The sequence below is a fragment of the Emydura macquarii genome, unplaced genomic scaffold (genome assembly GCF_026122565.2).
Source record: "Emydura macquarii macquarii isolate MOO-44397 ecotype Brisbane River unplaced genomic scaffold, CSIRO-AGI_Emac_v2 contig_306, whole genome shotgun sequence".
Taxonomy (NCBI): Eukaryota; Metazoa; Chordata; order Testudines; family Chelidae; genus Emydura; species Emydura macquarii.
Genome location: NW_027130443.1, coordinates 1,463,391 through 1,480,601, shown reverse-complemented (window position 1 = coordinate 1,480,601; position 17,211 = coordinate 1,463,391). Strand labels below are relative to the sequence as shown.

General features: G+C 66.1%; 2 protein-coding genes across 3 annotated transcripts; one reads left to right on the top strand and one right to left on the bottom strand.

Annotated features, from left to right (window-relative positions):
• Positions 1-756: 756 nt before the first annotated feature.
• ENO3 (enolase 3) lies at positions 757-6,472 on the bottom strand. Its single transcript, XM_067556170.1, has 12 exons — positions 6,405-6,472; positions 5,905-5,991; positions 5,699-5,794; positions 3,906-3,964; positions 3,582-3,651; positions 3,295-3,428; positions 2,810-3,032; positions 2,122-2,319; positions 1,835-2,036; positions 1,459-1,567; positions 1,314-1,372; positions 757-1,010 (listed from the first exon to the last, which is right to left on the bottom strand). The coding sequence occupies exons 2-12, from the start codon at positions 5,987-5,989 to the stop codon at positions 941-943; spliced, it is 1,305 nt and encodes a 434-aa protein (XP_067412271.1). The 5' UTR covers positions 5,990-5,991; positions 6,405-6,472; the 3' UTR covers positions 757-940.
• A 334-nt stretch (positions 6,473-6,806) lies between these two features.
• PFN1 (profilin 1) lies at positions 6,807-16,499 on the top strand. Of its 2 annotated transcripts, XM_067556390.1 has the most exons (5): positions 6,807-6,923; positions 9,660-9,785; positions 11,450-11,651; positions 15,094-15,286; positions 16,115-16,499. In XM_067556390.1, the coding sequence occupies exons 3-5, from the start codon at positions 11,520-11,522 to the stop codon at positions 16,210-16,212; spliced, it is 423 nt and encodes a 140-aa protein (XP_067412491.1). In that variant the 5' UTR covers positions 6,807-6,923; positions 9,660-9,785; positions 11,450-11,519; the 3' UTR covers positions 16,213-16,499. The 2 variants fall into 2 exon arrangements, with proteins under 2 accessions (XP_067412491.1, XP_067412485.1); XM_067556384.1 differs by lacking the exons at positions 6,807-6,923; positions 9,660-9,785 and having other exon boundaries at positions 11,222-11,651.
• Positions 16,500-17,211: the final 712 nt, after the last annotated feature.

The following is a 17,211-nucleotide window of genomic DNA, read 5'->3' as shown; positions in this document are numbered from 1 at the left end:
GGGGGAGAAGCGGGCCAGGCTCTGTGTGGGGGAGGTAACATCTGTGGGGGGGCTGCGGGGACCCCTGCAGTGGGGGGGTCCAGGCCTGTTTGGGGGGTCAGGGGGTGATTTTAACTGTTTGCTGGGAACTCCGCCCCTCGGCTGATTGGTGGGGGCTTATTATTTAACTGTAAATAGAATCAACCAGCCCTACGCTGGGGGGCTAGGCCAGAGCCCAGGGGACCCCCCCGCAGCGTGGCCCAGAGGAGTGGGGGTGAGGTGATGGGGGAGGGGCTGCTAACGAGGGGGGGGTCGTTAGTGTGATCCGTGGCTCAGCTGTTCTCCATAAAAGCTGGTTGTTTAATCCCAGCCCCCCCGTGGTGGTTTTTTTCGGGGACTCTGCATGTCGGTGGCTGGCCCCAGCTGTGTGTCAGGGGCCCCATACTGCACCCGGTGAAGAATCACGCCCCTCCCCCCCGGGCTGCTTCTCACAGGGATGGGATGGAAGTGGGGGGTGCTGGATCCTGTCCCCCGCCCCCACACCTTGGTCCCTGTCACAGCCCTCTCCCCTCCCAGTGCGGGGAACAACCCAGGTGTCCTGCCTCCCAGCCCCCCCCAGTCTATCCCAGCCGAGCCCCCCACACACACCTCCCAAAGCCAGGGACAGACCCCAGCCATCCTACCCCCCAAATCCCCCCTCACTTTAACCCACCTCCCCCCAGAGCCGGGGGAAACCCAGGCGTCCTGGCCCCACTGAAGAACCGCGCCCAGCTGCTGTGTGTTCCAGGTGCCTTTATTCAGAGGCGGGCGCCGTGGGGCTGGACCCGGTGATGCTGTCGCTGGCTGGTGATTTCACGCTGCCCCACGCTGAGCCCCTGCAGGTGGAGGGTCCAGGCTGGCTGGCAGCGCCCCCCCACCAGCCGTGGGACAGGGCCAGCACAGACGCCGTGGGGTGCAGGGCTCACTTGGCACGGGGGTTCCTGAAGCTGCGCCCGGCGAAGCGGGCTTTGTCGCCCATCTCCTCCTCGATCCTGGGGGGCAGACAGGCCCGAGGTGAGTGTGCGTGGGGGGCTGGGACAGGGAGCAAGGCTGCTCAACGGCCCATGCCCCATTCCCTGCACCACAGAGCCAACCCGGCCCCAGAGTGGGGCTGACACCATCCGTGCCCCATTCCCTGCCCCATGGAGCCAGCCCAGCCTCCCCCAGCCCCAGAGTGAGGCTGGCACCCCCAAGGCCCCGTGCCCCATTCCCTGCCCCACGGAACCAGCCCAGCCTCCCCCAGCCCCAGAGTGAGGCTGGCACCCCCCAGGCCCTGTGCCCCATTGGGCTGTTACCTCATCAGCTGGTTGTATTTGGCCAGGCGCTCAGAGCGGCAGGGCGCACCTGTCTTGATGGGGGGGGAGAAGCAACTGTGGGGTTAGGGGGGCTGCGGGGGCATACAGGGAGGGGGGGTGAGCAGGGGGCAGCCCGGCCACTCACCTGCCCTGTGCACAGCCCCACCACCAGGTCAGCGATGAAGGTGTCCTCGGTCTCCCCGGAGCGGTGACTCACCATCACCCCCCAGCCGTTGCTCTGGGCCAGTTTGCACCTGGAACGGAACCGGGGGAGGGGGTCCAGGCCTGATCCCAGAGCCGGGGAGAGAACCCAGGTGTCCGGGGTCCCCGCCCCCGCCCCCCCCATTCTAACCACCAGTCCCCCTCCCTTCCCAGAGCCGGGGAGAATCCAGGTGTCTGGTCTCCCAGCCCCCCCTGTCTAACCACTAGACTCCACTCCTGTCCCAGAGCGGGGGAGAGAACCCAGGTGTCCTGGCCCCCAGCTCCCCCCCCGTGCTGGTGAGTCCCGGCGCCTGGCTCACGCCTGGATGGACTCGCTGACGGAGCCGATCTGGTTGACTTTCAGCAGGAGGCAGTTGCAGGCCTTCTCCTCCACGGCCCGCTGGATGCGCCGCGGGTTGGTCACCGTCAGGTCGTCCCCCACGATCTGGATGGGCACCTGGGTCAGGAAGCGCTGCCAGCTTCCCCAGTCGTCCTGGTCAAAGGGGTCCTCGATGGACACCACTGTGGGGGGCAGGACGGGTGAGACCGGGCCCCCCGGGGGCGAAGGCCCTGCTCCATTCCCTGCCCCCCGGGGAAAGACCCTCACCGGGGTAGTTCTTGATGAAGCCCTGGTACAGCTGGCCCAGCTGCTCCCCGCTGATGTACCGCGCAGGGTCGTCGGGCGATTTGAAGTCCAGGTCGTATTTCCCGCTGCGGTAGAACTCGGAGGCAGCCACGTCCATCCCAATCACCACCTTGTCGGGGTAGCCAGCCTTCTCGATGGCTGACTTCAGCAGCTCCAGGGCTGGGCGGAGAAGAACGGGCAGCCCGTGAGTCTTGGAGAGCCTGTGGCTGCACCCTACCCCACCCCAGAGCTGGCCGCATCTCAGTGCTGGGCGAGGGCTCCTTGTGTAACCAACCACCCCACACCAGAGCTGGCCGCATCTCAGGGCTAACTGAGGGGTCCCTGTATAACCGGCTGCCCCTCCCCAGAGGTGGCCGCATCCTGGGCCTGGCTGAGGGGCCCTGTCGAAGCAGCAGCTCCCCAGTGGGCCGTGACCTTGCCCGGCCCAGCTCCCGCGGCTCTGGTTACCGGCGGCTGGGCTAATTCTGGCTGCGACATTTCCCAGCGAGTCGGGCTGAGGCTAACCCGGCCTCAGAGCCTCTGGAAACCCAACCCGGGGCTATAAGTAGCTCCCCTGCCCCCGCCCCCGCCCCCACAGGCAGGGTGAGGACCCAGGTGTCTGGGCTGCCCCATGGCAGGGGGGGGAGGGGGTGGCACAGGCCTCCGGCACCTTCGTTGTTCTCCAGGATGTTGGGGGCAAAGCCGCCCTCATCGCCCACATTGGTGGCGTCTTTCCCGTACTTGGCCTTGATGACGCCCTTGAGGTGGTGGTAGACCTCGGCCCCGATGCGCAGCGCCTCCCGCACGCTGCTCGCCCCCACCGGCAGCACCATGAACTCCTGCATGGCCAGCTTGTTCCCCGCGTGCGAGCCCCCGTTGATCACGTTAAACGCCTGCGGGGTGGGGGGCAGGATAGGACCCAGGAGTCCTGGCTCCCAGCCCTCCCCCCCCCCCAAGAGCCCAGGAGAGAACTCAGGAGTCCTGGCTCCCACCCACCTCCCCCCCCCCAGAGCCGGGGAGAGAACCTAGGAGTCCTGGCTCCCAGCCCCCCTGCTCAACCCACCAGCCACCGCCCCGCCCCAGAACCGGGGAGAGAACCCAGGCGTCCTGGCTCCCAGCCCCCACAGAGGAACCCCGGCGACCGGGGGCTCTCACCGGCACCGGCAGGATGAGCTCGGCGTTGCCAGCCAGGTCAGCAATGTGCCGGTAGAGGGGCACCCCCTTTTCTGCCGCCCCGGCCTTGCACACTGCCAGAGACACCCCCAGAATGGCGTTGGCCCCAAACTTGGCTGGGGGGAGAGAAACGGAGGTGATTAGCCATCCCCCCCTGCCCCACACACACACACACTCAGGGAGGGGAGAGGGAGAGCAGGCTGGTTGGGGGACTGGAGGGGAGATGTGGGGGACTCGGGGGGGGTGGGGGGAGGGCGTCTCCCACTCACATTTGTTCTCCGTCCCATCCAGGTCGATCATGAATTTGTCAATTTTCTCCTGGTCCACAACACTGATTTTCTAGGCGGGGGGGAAGTGAGGCAGGGGGGTCACACAGGCACTGTGGTTATCTGCCCCCCATGTGATCCACCCCACATCCAGGACCCCTCCCCCCACACCCCAGGTCCCTCCCCCAAACATTGCCCTATACAGAGCTATGGTACCCAGGGACCCCACCCAACACAGCTAGCCCCCCTCCATGCACACACCCATGAGCACCCGCCTAGACCCAAGTACCCCCCTGAGCCCCTCCACAAGTGAGCGGGCGCAGGTACCTTCTCGATGAGGGCTGGGGCGATGGTTTTGTTGACATGCTCAACAGCCTTCAGTACCCCTGGGGAGTCAAAGGACAGGACGGGTCAGAGAGTCTCACCCAGATGGTCTCTCCTGCCCCCCAGGTCCCCCCCAGCCAGGCTGAGAGCCGGGGCCGCAGTGGCTTGGACAAGGCCAGGTTTGCTCCGGGCGTTCCAGGGACTCGGTGCCGAGGGCGGGCGTGTGACTGAATGTCGTCAGCAACATTCTAACGAACGAACCAGCCCCAGCCCCAGCCTGACCCGGCCAGGCAGGGAGCCATGGCCACCTCCATCGGCCAGCCGGGGACAGACTGGTTGGGTCAGGGCAACCGGCCGGCCACTTGGACCTACCCAGCGCCACCTGGCCAGCCAGTGACCTTCTCAGCCAGCCAGTCAACCCTGCCAACCCAACCAACCGGCTAACCCAACCCAATCAGCCAACCAGCCCACCAGCCAACCCAACCCAACCAACCGACTAACCAACCCAACCCAATCAGCCAACCAACTAATCAACCCAACCGACTAACCAACCCAACCCAATCAACCAACCCAGCCAGTCAACCCTGCCAACCCAGCCAACCCAACCCAACCCAACCCAATCAGCCAACCAACCCATCGGCCAACCAGTCAACCCAGCCAACCGAGCCCAACCAACCAACTAACCCAATCAACCGACCAACCAACCGAATTAACCGACCGGCTGGCCAATGAACTTCTCAACCAGCCCAACCAACCAACCCAATCAGCCAACTAGTCAACCAACCAACCAGCCAGCCAGGCAACCAATGATCTTCTCAGCCAACCCTGCCAATGAACCTCTCAGCCAAGCCTACGACCCACCTGCGCCAGAGCCCCCAGGTATTGTGCCCTTGAACCCCCCTGGATGCAGCCAGGCAGGACTCTAGCGCTACAGGGTCTGCCCCCCTGGGGCTCCCCACACCCAAGCCGCAGCCTCCTGATTCTGGCCCCGCAGGGTTCAGTGCCCCTGCAGGATCCCCCCCGTACATGGGCCCAAGAGTGTCCCTCCACGCCCCCAGGGCCGGGCCCCCGCCTCGCCATCAGCTGCGATTCCCAGACGGGTTCATTCGTTCTCGGGGTCATGGCGCAGAAGGACTTTGCCAGCAGCTTAGCCAGGAGTTACAGCAACGACTACCTGGGGAGCCCCTCCCCGCCGCCTCCCCCACAGGGGACTGGCCTCTGCCCCCAGCCACCCCCAGACCCATCCCCTCGCCCCTCCCCATCCTGTTGCAGCTGGTTGGGCCAAGGCAGGGGTTCCCAGCCAGGTCTGCCGACGTATGGTGCTGCGGGGGGGCCCATCTGCCCTGGCGTGGCCTCTGCAAGGATCACACCCCCGGGGTCCCATCACCGACACATGAGTAATATACAGTGGGGGGGGGGGGAAATTGAGGCATACACCCTGCACTCAGAGAAAGCCCCAGGAATAGCTCCATGTCCTCACACCACCCAGCCACCCAATGAACCAAATCCCCTCCCTGAGCCCCACCGCTCCCCCCGGGGCGCCCGCCCTCCACGCCCGCTGGGGTGACGGGAAGCCAGCTGGCCAAACAAGGGATTGACGTTTTACCGGCTCCGGGCGTTTCTCCAGCAAGCGGCAGCACCCAAACGAAACCTGCCCCGTGCCTGGCGGGTGCCTAGAGGCTGGTGGGGGGCGGGCGCGGGGGCCAGACCCGGGCCCAGAATGCAGGGGAAGGGGGCTGAGTTTCCCAGCCCCCATTAGGGTCCGTCTCCCCCATACCTCCCCGTGGGCCCCTCACCTTTGCCCAGGTATCTGGACTTGTCCCCATCCCGCAGCTCCAGAGCCTCGTAAATGCCGGTGGAGGCACCGCTGGGCACGGCTGCCCGGAAACAACCTGGGGGGGGGGAGCAAAGGGCGTCACTGCCGTGGGTCCCCCCCACTGGGAGAGCCTTGACCCCACCAGCCCCCCCATCCCTCCTCGGGACCCCCACCACCGCCACGCACCCTTGGCTGTGTGCAGGTCGACCTCCACCGTGGGGTTCCCGCGGGAGTCCAGGATCTCGCGCGCGTGGATCTTCTGGATGGACATGGCTGTGGGGCAGAAAAGAGGCGTTTTGGGGGGGACTGGGAATGGCACGTGCCACGGCTTGTTCCCCAACTACCTCCCCACCCCCGCCCCTCCCAGCACTGGGGAGAGAACCCAGGCGTCCTGGGCCCTCAATCCAACCCGGATCCTGTCTGAACCTTTAACGTTCACCCCCCCCACCCCCACCCCGAGGCAGCTGCCAGGGTTAAAAATAGACTCAGGCGCACCCCAGGGGCTGGCGACTGGAGGCAGAGGTCACCCCGAGAGCGGATAGAGGACAGCGGGGCGCTGGGGCCCAGAGAGGGACAGGCCCCACCCAGCTCTGCCGGTGCCCCTCACTCCCGACCCACAGCCCCTCACTCCAGCCCCTCCACAGGGGAACTGGCCCGGAGGGCCCAATCCTGGCCCTGGCACTTACTCAGGCGGCTCTCGGCTCTGGTGGCGGCTGTCAGGGGGCGGGCGGCTGACAGTGCCCGGGCGGGGGGCTGCCTCCTGGCTTTTATACACGAGGTCCTGGGCATCCCCCGCCCCCACGGGCTCCAGTTCGGGAGGGTCTGTGAGTGCCTGCGGCACGGAGGCCAGGTCACCCCCGGGACGGGCCATTGGCACCGGCTCAACTATGCGGCCTATGGAGAGATCCCAGAGTCCCTCACGCACAGCCCTCCCCCCGCCGCAGAACCAGGAGAGAACCCAGGCGTCCTGGCTCCCAGTCCCCCCCCAGCTCTGACCCCCTCCCCTCCCAGAGCTGGGGGGAGAACCCAGGTGTCCAGCGCTGCACTCACTGGGGCATTGTGCTCGACCTCCTTGGCCGGCAGGTTATTTGCCGTGGGTCCCACAAGGACTTTCCACTGTGGGGCAGTGAGTGGGGCGGGTGACGCCCTGCCCTGGCGGACCATAACCCCCGTGCGAGATTGTGTGGGGCAGCATCAGCGTGCAGGTCGGTATCTTTGTTCAGTGGCCGGGGGGGGGGGCGGGTCTGGCCGGAGGGGGGTCCAGGGCGGGTCCGGCCGGAGGGGGTGTCTGGTGGAAGGGGGTGTCTGGCAGGGGCGGGGGGTCTCAGGCTGGGGAGGGGGCGTCAGGCCTGGTGCGGACTAGGCAGCAGGTAGCGTTTGACACCGACCCTCCACACGGCTGCTCTCTCCAGGCCCGCGTCCGTGCCCCACGCGCCCCCCAAGCCGCTCGGCGCTCACTGGCACAGCTCCCAGAGCCCCACAGCCTACAGGAGCTGGGCATGGGGGGGACGCTGGCTCTGATCCAGCCCCACGGCTGGGCACTTGGGGGGCAGGCAATGGGGCACGGGGCCTTTCCCTTTCTAACGCTGTGCCTCAGCTAACCTCAGGTGTGAACTCAAAGCACGGGGGGGGGGGTTCTGGCCCATGTACCCCTCCCCATGGGGGCAATCTGGGGGAATTCCCCCCCCCCGCCCCACTGGCCTTTCCAGGCAGCCTGGGCCTATATTTAGCCCCCCGGCTGCTCGCTAAAGGTCAGTGGTGGGGGGCGCCCGCAATGCAATCTGAGCCGCTCTCCTTACACAGGGCGGGAGTGGGGGGGGGGGCAAGATCCCCTGGCCCAGGGGCTGCTGGGATGCAGGGTCCGGAGTGAATCTGGGGGTGTGGGGGGAGAGAGAGATCCATTCCTCCGGCCCCACTGAGCCCCTGAGCTGCACATCCCCAGTTCACAGCCTGGGGCATCAAGGGGGCTGGGAGGTCACAGCCGGGGGGGGGAGGGGGGAACTGGGAGCCAGGTTGCCTGGGTTTTCTCCCGGGCTGAGGGGAGGGGGGGGGGGAGTAATTGTAGCCAGTCTCCCACCACTAGCCAGGGGCCATTTCATTTCATCGCCTGGAATGTGAACTCTGCCCCATGCAGCATTCGGGGGGGCCGGGGGGGTCTACCTAGCAGCTGCCTGTGACATTCACCCCCTTCCACAGAGGCGAGAACCAGCCTACGCCGGCGTCGCCCTCAGTCCTGGACAAGGGGGAGTGCCTGGCCCCGGGGGGCAGGGAACGGGACACGGGGTCTGGCCTTTCTATGGGGCCTGGCTCCGGGGGGCAGGGAACGGGACACGGGGTCTGGCCCTTCTATGGGGCCTGGCTCCGGGGCGCTGGCTGGCTCCGGGGGGCAGGGAACGGGACACGGGGTCTGGCCCTTCTATGGGGCCTGGCTCTGGGGCGCTGGCTGGCTCCGGGGGGCAGGGAATGGGACTCGGGGCCTGCTCCCTCTATGGGGCCCGGCTATGGGGCGCTGGCTGGCTCTGGGGGGCAGGGAACGGGACACGGGGCGAGGCGCTGGCTGGCTCCGGCCCGTCTGTTTGCACCGCGCTCCCCGCACACGATTCGGTTTCCAGGTGACTCAGGTTTAGGAATTTCCCCTCCCCCCCCCCCGCCCCGTGAGACGCTCCGAGGGAGGGACCGAGCCGGGAACAGGGTGTCAGGACCCCCCCAACCGCTGGGCAGAGCCGCTGTCTGCTCCAGCCTGGCTCCAGGCCAGCTGAAGCCCTGGGTGGCTGTTACAAATTCCCAGGCCCCTTTTGCCACCCGTCCGGCCGGGCCTGCCCTGCCCCCAGAGCCAGGGAGGGAACCCAAGAGTCCTGGCTCCTGTCCCAGCCCCTGCCCCGCCCCACCCCGCCCATCGGGGGGGCCGTCAGTGCCGGGCCTGACTTGGGTTTGCCTGCAGCTTTTCAGGAACAAGCCGGGCCGGCTCCACCGGGCATTCCCGCTCCTGGCCCCCCCAGCGCCCCTGAATCCCCTGGGACCCACCACCAGGGACAGCAGCTGAGCCCTGAGCCTGGAGTGGTGCAGAACCAGGGGCGGGCCATGTGCCCCAGATATCAGTGACACCCATCTCCCCTCTCCCTTCCCAGAGCTGAGGAGAGAACCCAGGAGTCCTGGCCCTCAGCTCCCCCCAGCTCTAACCCACCAACCCCCCCTCCCATCCTCTCCCAGAGCTGGGAGAAAACCCAGGAGTCCTGGCGCCCAGCCCCCCTGCTCTAACCACTAGCCCCCACTCCCCCCAAGCTCTGGTTTTCCTGTCAGGCCACAAGCCTCCTCACAGCCCAGCTGATTTTACTGCCCCTGGGGGGGCTGGAAGGGGGGGCCTGACGCTGTTGGGCCCAATCAGTTTCCCCAGCCCACACCTCGGCCTCCTCCCCCCCCCCGGCCCCAAGCAGACAGAGCCAGCGAGGGGGCAGGATGTTCCTGGCCAGACAGCTCACCCCATGGGGCTCAGAGCAGCTATGAATGGGCCCCACTGATGAGACCAGGCGCTCGGGGGCCACCAAACTGGGATGTCGCTGCTGGACAACGCCCAGCATCCTTTAGCGGGTCCTGAACGGCAGCCAGCTCTGTAGCATCAGCCCAGGCCACCCCAGAGCTGGCTGCATCTCAGCACCGGGAGAGGGGTCCCCGTATAACCGGCCGCCCCACCCCAGAGCTGGCTGCATCTCAGCACCAGGAGAGGGGTCCCCGTATAACCGGCCGCCCCGCCCCAGAGCTGGCCGTATCTCGGCCCTGATGTGCCTGTGGCCAGGCTAGCGCTTTGGCACAATGAGGGGGCCGGATTCAGCCCCAGCTGAGCTGCAAGAGGCCTGGATCTCCCGGAATCGGCCACTCGCCACCCATCCCCCACTCCCTCCCCCCTCCCCGGACAGGAAGTAAGTCTTACCCCTCCCCCCCAGAGGAAAAAGTTGAGCAGAAGGAGAGAAAAGTTTCAGGATGCTTCACGCCCCAAGATCCTTCCGCCAAAGAGTCCCTGCTCCCAGCCTGTGACGCACCCCGGGGCCCGGACGAAGCAGCCAATGGCGGTGAGTGTCTCTGGCGGGGTTTGGAAGCTATGGCACAGTGTGTGTGGTTGGACGGGAGGGGGGAGACATGTAGCTAGCCGGACATGTGTGTGTTAGCGTGTGTCGCATGTGGATGGGATTTGCATGTGTGCTCAGACGTGTGTTTCAGGTGGGCGACGTATGTCCAGCTGCACGCCCGTGGCAGTCATGTTTTTGCACGCTTTGCACACACGTGTGCTGCAAGCATGCGCGTGCAGACGAGGCCGGTCGGGGCCCCACTCGTGCGTTCACATCTTCTCCGTGCGTGTCTGCGGGGCGTGCGCTCTCCCGCCACTGCAGTAGCTGAGGATCAGTGTAACGGCGTGTGCATGCGTGTGTGATCTGTGCGCACACGCGCCTCCGTGTTTGCCTGGGCCCTGACCTGTGAACTCTGCCAGGGGTCCTATGGCGGGCCCTGTCACCAGGGGCCTGCAGCTTGTGTGTTCACACGTCTGATACGTGTCTGTGGGAGGCTGACACAGGCCAGTGCAACCATGGAACCCCTCATGGCTTGGGGAGCCCCATCCTGGGCTGGGTGTTTTGAGGGTCAGACTCAGGTCTGCTGAGGGGCAGGCCCAGCTTTCTCTGGGGCAGGGATGGGGTTAAAAGACACAGAGGTACTGAATGGATCTCCTCAGGGTTGGGGGGAGGCAGTACAGTGGAAAATGGGGGCTCCAGGGGTGCATATAGGGGCATGGTCGCCCTGCAAAAAGTGGAGGGTTTGGGGGAGCACGGTGGGAAGGGGGTGCTGTGCCTAAAAGGAATGACATGGGGGGGAGTTGGTGCAATGCAAATAAAGAGGACCCCTGGGGGTGTGCAGTGTTAAAAGGGGACCCTTACCAGGGGCATAAGAGGGAGGAGAGCTGTGTTCAAAAAGGGGACCCCTGGGAGTTGCAGGGGGGGGGAAATGGGGTGCAGTGTGAAAAGGGGAACCCCTTGGGGGCTGCATGAGGGAAAGGGGGTGCAGTGTGAAAAGGGGCAGGGGTGCATGGGGGAAAGGGGGTGCATTCAAAGGGGGGGCTGCAATGTGAACAGGAAACCACTAGGGGGATGCATGCAAAAGGGAGGTTCCTGGGGGGGGTGCATGAGGGGAAAAGGGGTGCGTTCAAAAAGAGGACTTCGGGGGGGGGACGTATTGTGAAAAGGGGAACCCCTTGGGGGGTGCATGGGGAAAGGGAGTGTATTGCAGAGGCGGGGGGGGGGGTCAGGCGAGTGGAATGCAAGCGGGGGAGGGTCAGGCGGGTGCAAGAACCGCGGAAGGGAGAAACGGGGCGCAGAGCAGGCCCCTCCTTGGGGGGGGTGGGGGTAGTCCCGGCTGCGAGGCGGAGGTGGAGCCGGCGGAGGGATCCCCTTCCTCAGCCCCTCCTCCTGCCGCCGGGGTTGCATATGTAGGCGCGCGGCGGCCGCCTCGCTTTTTGGCCCTGTCCCCCCCCCCCCGCCAGTGCCTTTGCCGGGTGCAAGCGGACGAGCGGCGCGCGGGTCCCAGGAGCAGCAGCGGCGTGAGCTTCCGCCTCCCTCCCCGCGCGCGCGGCCCCCCGCCCAGCTTGATTCGCTCGCGTCCGGCCGGCGTCTCGCGCCCTTTTTCCCTCCCTGCCCGCCCTCTCGGGATCAGGGGGGTTTGATTCGGCTGCGTCCGGCCGCTGCAGGGCTCGCGCGCGCCTGCCTTCCCCCCGCCCCGCCGGCCCCGTGCAAGAGGCGCCGCCGCCAGCAGCCACCATGAGCGGCTGGAGCTGCTACATCGACAACCTCATGGCGGACGGCACCTGCCAGGACGCGGCCATCGTGGGCTACAAGGACACCCCGGCCGTCTGGGCCGCCACCCCGGGCAAGACTCTGGCTAACATCACGGTGAGGGCCGGGGGGGCCCTGTCTTGCATTGCAAAGGGGGAGGGGGCTGCATTGCATTGCAAAAAGGGGGGGCTGCATTGCATTGCAAAGGGGGAGGGGGCTGCATTGCAAACCGAAAAAGAAAAGGCGGGGTGGTGGGTTGCCAAAAGCAGGGGGGACACCCTGTGGGGGAGGGGGTGTTTAGGGGAAGGGACCCCCGTGGTGGGGTCAGAGGGGCGCTTGTGGGGTGCAGAGGGGGGCTGAGAGCAGGCCCGTGAGGGTGCTGTGCAAAGGGCGGGGGAGCGGCCCTGGCTGGGAGGGGAACGCGGGGTGTTGGGGCCAAGGGGGTGTTACCCTGCTCCGGGCTAAGAAGAGGAACTGGGAGGGGGGGAGGTGATGGAGCACATGGTGGGGGGAGACCCCCCCCCACACCAGCGGCTCCCTCCCTCCGGCCTGCCAGGGGCGCTGGGCTGGCTTCAAAAAAAGTTTGCAGAGTCTGGGTGGGGGGAGGGGAGTGTGCAGCGTGAACTGCTGCAGCCCCCAGGCGACTTCCTTCTCTGGCACCCCCCCCCCCCCCCCAGCGAGCCCCTGCCCCCCCCATGCAGGATCTCTGCAAAAAAAAAAAAAAAAAAAAAGCCACTTCCTCTTGCAAAGCGTGGGGGGGGGGGGAACAAACCCCAGCCATGAAACTGTTCTAATGCAGCCACGCTTCCTCCCACTGCCCTGCAAAGTGGGGTCTGACCCCCCCATTCCCCCCCCCCCCGGCTCTGAAGGAAGGTGGGGCAGGTCCCCCTCCTGTGCAGAGTTGGGGCGGGCGGGGGCACCTGGGATCCGGCCCCACCCTGCTGCTGGGCGAAGCTGCAGGAGGAAATGACTCAAGAAGGCCTGGGCTGAGGCGGCCGCTCCTGTCAGTGCGTGAGGAGGAAGCTGGGGCGGCGGGACAGTGGATCTAGGCCCCGGACCTGCCCCTGGCTCTGCAAGGCAAATTGGATGCAGGGTCAAAAGGCCCTGAGCCCGCAGACCTTTATTCTTCCAGCCTGTGGGGCCATGACCCACTTCCTGGCCAGGCCAGGGCGTTTCCCGGCCTGGCTCAGCGAAACCTTCACCCATGTCTAAGGCAGGCTGGGGGTGAAAATTTAGGGGCTTTTTTGGTTTTCTTTTTTTTACTGTGCTGGGAAACTCATTGGATTCCCCCGTTCTGTGCTGCTGAGCGGCTGCCCCGCCCCAGAGGCGATTGCATCTCACTGCTGGGGATCCCTGTGTGAGGGCAATGCCCCACCCCAGAGACAGCTGCAGCAATCCTCTCCCACATCTCTGTAGCAGCGCTCAAAATTGCCAGCTTAATAGAGCCCCCTTCTCACGCGGGATTGCTGGACTCTAGTGCTGGGCCTGAGCAAACTGAAATCGCCTGCAACCCCAGACCGAGCTGTGGGGTGCAGGACGCACCCCCTGGCCCGGTGTCAGAGACGCGGGTGCAAAAATCCCTTTTCTCCGCCCTTGGTGGAGAAGAAACTTTTTGCTAAGTTGGAGAAAGCCGGCTGGTTTCCGGGAAGCCTGGGCTGGGTGCATCGGAGGGTGGGGGCGGGGAGCTGAGCCGCACCAGAAGTTTAATCTCTCCTTCGACTGCCACGTCTCTGCCTGCAGCCGCACGCCCGAGTCCGTCTCCCTTCGGAGCCGGCCTTTCTCCGCGTCTGCCCAGGGGCCTGCTCCTAAATGGCAGCCGGTCGCGGCCCCGAGCACCCACGGCCTAGCGGCCCCTTTCTTGGCAGTAGCTGCCTTTTGTTGCGGGTGCAAAATGTTTTCCGGCTTCAGACCCTCCTGGCGAAAGTTGGAGTCGGCTCCTTCCTGCTAGCGGCTAAAACGGATCCCCCCCCAAATCCTGTTCCTGTCCGTGGGGAAAACCCCTCCGCCCCCACACACACATACAACACCCCTCCTGCCTGAGATCCCGGGGTCCCGTGAATCTGGCTCGGGTCCTGGCATCTCCACACCCTGACTGGGCGGCCCAATGGGTCCCGAGTGTGAAATTCAGCTCTCTTGAGGGTGGTGCCGATCCTGGGGCTGGGGTCAGGGCACCTCCTGTCTCTGCCCCCCAGAGGTTGGACTGGGGACTAGCTGCTCACTCCCCCCCCTTCTCTGGTCCTCTGTAGGCCTAGCCCCGGCTGGGTGGCTTCTGACCTGTGGCCTGGCCCGGGCGCTGTGCGGCGCGGTGCCAGTCTCAGGGCCTGGGGGGGAGGCTGTTGGAGGAGGTCTGGGGTTCACCAACCCCCCCCACCAAATATCTGGTCTCCTCCAGGACTCCTGGGTTCTCTGCCCGGCCCTGGAAGAAGGGCGGGTCTGAATAGGTTGGGTTCTCCTGCAGTCTGTAGAGGGGGGTGGGGGGATGCTGCCCTCTTTTGCTTTGGACCCCCCCAGTTTGCAGGATGGGGCTGCCCCCCAGATCTGATCTCTAGGGTGATGGGAATATGCAATGGGGGGGTCCCCCCTGTTCTTGGGCCCTGCCCCAAAACTGCACCTTGTCTTGCCTCAAAGCCTCTGGCCGTGGGGGCAGGGACAAGGCAAAGGGACAGTTGGGGGTGGGGGGATGTTTAAAACCTCAAACACCCCTCCCCCCCCTTGCAGGGATGTGGGTTTCCAATGGAAACTGAGACAGGGCGGGGCCTAGTGGGGGGAGGGGAGTTTGGTAAGGTGTGGGGGAGGGGGATAGGGGAAATGGGCTAAGAATGTGGAAGTCCCTTGTCCGGCCCCTCTCCCCCCATAAGTGTCTTCCTGCTGGGGATGGACCTAGATTTCCGGAGGGGGGAACCATCTGTGCTGGGGGGGGGCTGCTGCAGCAGCTCAGGCGGGGCCGGGTTTTGGGGGGTCCCGGTGTCTGCTGAGACAGGAAGTTCTAAGAGGGGGAGACTTTGGGGTGTGCTAAGACAGCGCAGCCCAGCTGCCTCCTAGAGGAAGTGGCTGAAAGTGGGGGGTCCCATTCTCTCCCCCCAAAAAACTGGGTGAGGTGGGGACCCCCCCACCAGTCTGGCCAGGCTCTGCTGGGAGGATCTGGTCCCACCCCTGAGGGGGGAGATTTGGGGGTGTCAGTCCAGGGCCTTTAACCCCCCTCAGATCAGCGTGAATCTGGACTCACCCCAGGGGGGTGTGTGCCCTGTGGGGGTTGGGGGGGGTCCCCGCATGTGGCCAGGCTCCTGGCAGATGAGAAGGCTCTGGTTACACACCACAGCTGTTACCAGCCCAGCTGTTGATTTCTTCTCCCCCCCCCCCCCATGGGAAGCAGCTGCTGGGGGGGGGGCAGCCTGGGATCCAGGAGGCCTGGGTTCTCTCCCCAGCTCTGGGAGGGGACAGGGCTGGTGGGTCAGAGCTGGGGGGGGATCCAGGATGCCTGGGTTCTCGCCCCTGGGGTTAGGGGTCCCCATGGCTGCCCCTGTCTGGGCCGTGACCCCTGACCTGTCTCCCCTCCCAGCCGGCGGAGGTGAACGCGCTGGTGGCCAAGGACCGGAGCAGCTTGTTCGTCAACGGGCTGACGCTGGGGGGCCAGAAGTGCTCGGTGATCCGGGACAGCCTGCAGGTGGAGGGCGAGTTCACCATGGACCTGCGGACCAAGAGCACAGACGGGACCCCCACCTACAACATTGCAGCCTGCATGACCAACAAGAGTGAGTGCCGGGCGCCGGGCGGGGGGCGGCAGAGTACTTGGGCCCTATCCTTCCCCCGTGGTGGGGGGCAGCGGCTGGGGGCCAGGACTCCTGAGTTCTCAACCCACCCCCTCGACTTGCCCTGGCTGCCCCCGCCCCCCCGCAACTGGGGCTGACTGTCAGTCCTCGCCCCTCCTAGCACCCTGTAGCCTCCCAGCAACTGCTGCCTGGCCAGCCAGAGACCTGACCCTCCTTCCCCCCGCCCGCAGTGGGGCCCACAGCCTGTCCCTGGCTAACTGGCCAACGTTAATGAGCAGCTGTAAAGGGGGGAGCCAGGACTCCTGGGTTCTCCCTGGCTCTGGGAGGGGGGGAGCCAGGACTCCTGGGTTCTCCCTGGCTCTGGGAGGGGGGGGGAGCCAGGACTCCTGGGTTCTCCCTGGCTCTGGGAGGGGGGGGAGCCAGGACTCCTGGGTTCTCCCTGGCTCTGGGAGGGAGGGGGGAGCCAGGACTCCTGGGTTCTCCCTGGCTCTGGGAGAGGGGGGAGCCAGGACTCCTGGGTTCTCCCTGGCTCTGGGAGGGGAGGGGGAGCCAGGACTCCTGGGTTCTCCCCGGCTCGGGGGGGGGGGGGGGGGGCGAGGTCTCCAGGGTTCTCCCTGGCTCTGGGAGGGGGGGGGGGGGAGCCAGGACTCCTGGGTTCTCCCCGGCTCTGGGGGGGGGGGAGCCAGGCCTGGGAGCCTCCTGCCTCTGCCAGTTCCATTCTGGGGGGCTGGTTACTGGTGGGGTTCAGCCCCTGGGGAGGCTGTTGGGGGGGCTCCGCCCAGCACCTGACCCTCTCCTCTCCCCCTGCAGCGATAGTGTTGGTCATGGGCAAGGAGGGCATCCACGGGGGCTGCGTGAACAAGAAATGCTTCGAGATGGCCAACCACTTGCGACGCTCCCAGTACTGATGCCCGCCCGCCCCTCTGCTGCGGTACTACTGATGGCCACGCCAGCGGGGACCCCCGGGCCCCCGCCCCGCCCTGGGGCTGGATCGCCGCCCCCTCCCTCGCTTCCCCACCGCCTGGGCCGCCCGCCCGCTGCCACTTTTCTATCACCCGCCCCCCGTCTCCGTCTCGTCTCGCTGCCAAACTTCTTCTGGTTGTTTAAAAAAAAAAAAAGCAGTTGTAGGATTTTTTTGGGGGTGGGGGGGAGAAACTCTATTGGGACAAAGAAATAAACATTTTGGAGAATTCTAGAGCGTGTCAGTGTCTGCTCTGCCGGCGGCAGCCAGGATGCCTGGGTTCAATCTCTGGGAGCGGAGACGGGGGCAGCCAGGACTCCTGGGTTCTCTCCCAGGCTGGGGGATGGGAGAAGTGGTGGCGGGTGGGGGGCCAGGATGCCTGGGTTCTCTCCTGGGATGGGAGGTGGGGCTGGAAGCCAGGATGCCTGGGTTCTCTCCCTGGCCCTCACAGGTGGGGGGGTGAGGTGTCCTGCCCTCCTAGCTGGCAGGAGGCACAAAGTCCTGGGCCCACGCCCTGCTCCTTGCCCAGCTGAACCTGAGTCACTGGGTGGGAGGGGCCTGAAGTGCTGATGGGGAGACCCAGGCATTGGCCAGAACTCTGGCCCCATAGATCCTGCGGGGTGGGGGGCTGGGCAGCTCTGCTGCAGTGCAGCCTGGGTCTGTCCCAGGGCTCTGCCCCCATGCTGTGGGCAGCCCACACTTGGCTGCCCTCTGTGAGATCTCTAGGGCGGGCAGGCGAGGGGCTGGGTGCAGCGAGGCCTGGATTCTATGCCGGGGGGTTTGGGGGACAGGCTGACTGCCCCCTCAGGGCTACCCAAGGCAGGGTGTGCAGGGCCAGGCCCCAGGGGCTCCAGTAAAGTGGGTGGCTGCAGCCCAGTGGGGTGCTGGAGGGGCTGTGTGGGCTGTGCCCAGACAGGTGGGGGGGGACAAGCTGTCCTGACAACTG

Excerpts from the sequence above, each read along its gene's own strand:
- ENO3 (XM_067556170.1), bottom strand. The coding sequence starts at position 5,989 with ATGTCCATCCAGAAGATCCACGCGCGCGAGATCCTGGACTCCCGCGGG. Across the intron at positions 3,652-3,905 it reads CCCCAGCCCTCATCGAGAAG|AAAATCAGTGTTGTGGACCA; the intron begins GTACCTGCGCCC and ends CCCCCCGCCTAG. Across the intron at positions 1,373-1,458 it reads TGGGGCTGTGCACAGGGCAG|ATCAAGACAGGTGCGCCCTG; the intron begins GTGAGTGGCCGG and ends TTCTCCCCCCCC.
- PFN1 (XM_067556390.1), top strand. The coding sequence starts at position 11,520 with ATGAGCGGCTGGAGCTGCTACATCGACAACCTCATGGCGGACGGCACC. Across the intron at positions 11,652-15,093 it reads AGACTCTGGCTAACATCACG|CCGGCGGAGGTGAACGCGCT; the intron begins GTGAGGGCCGGG and ends CTCCCCTCCCAG. Across the intron at positions 15,287-16,114 it reads AGCCTGCATGACCAACAAGA|CGATAGTGTTGGTCATGGGC; the intron begins GTGAGTGCCGGG and ends CTCCCCCTGCAG.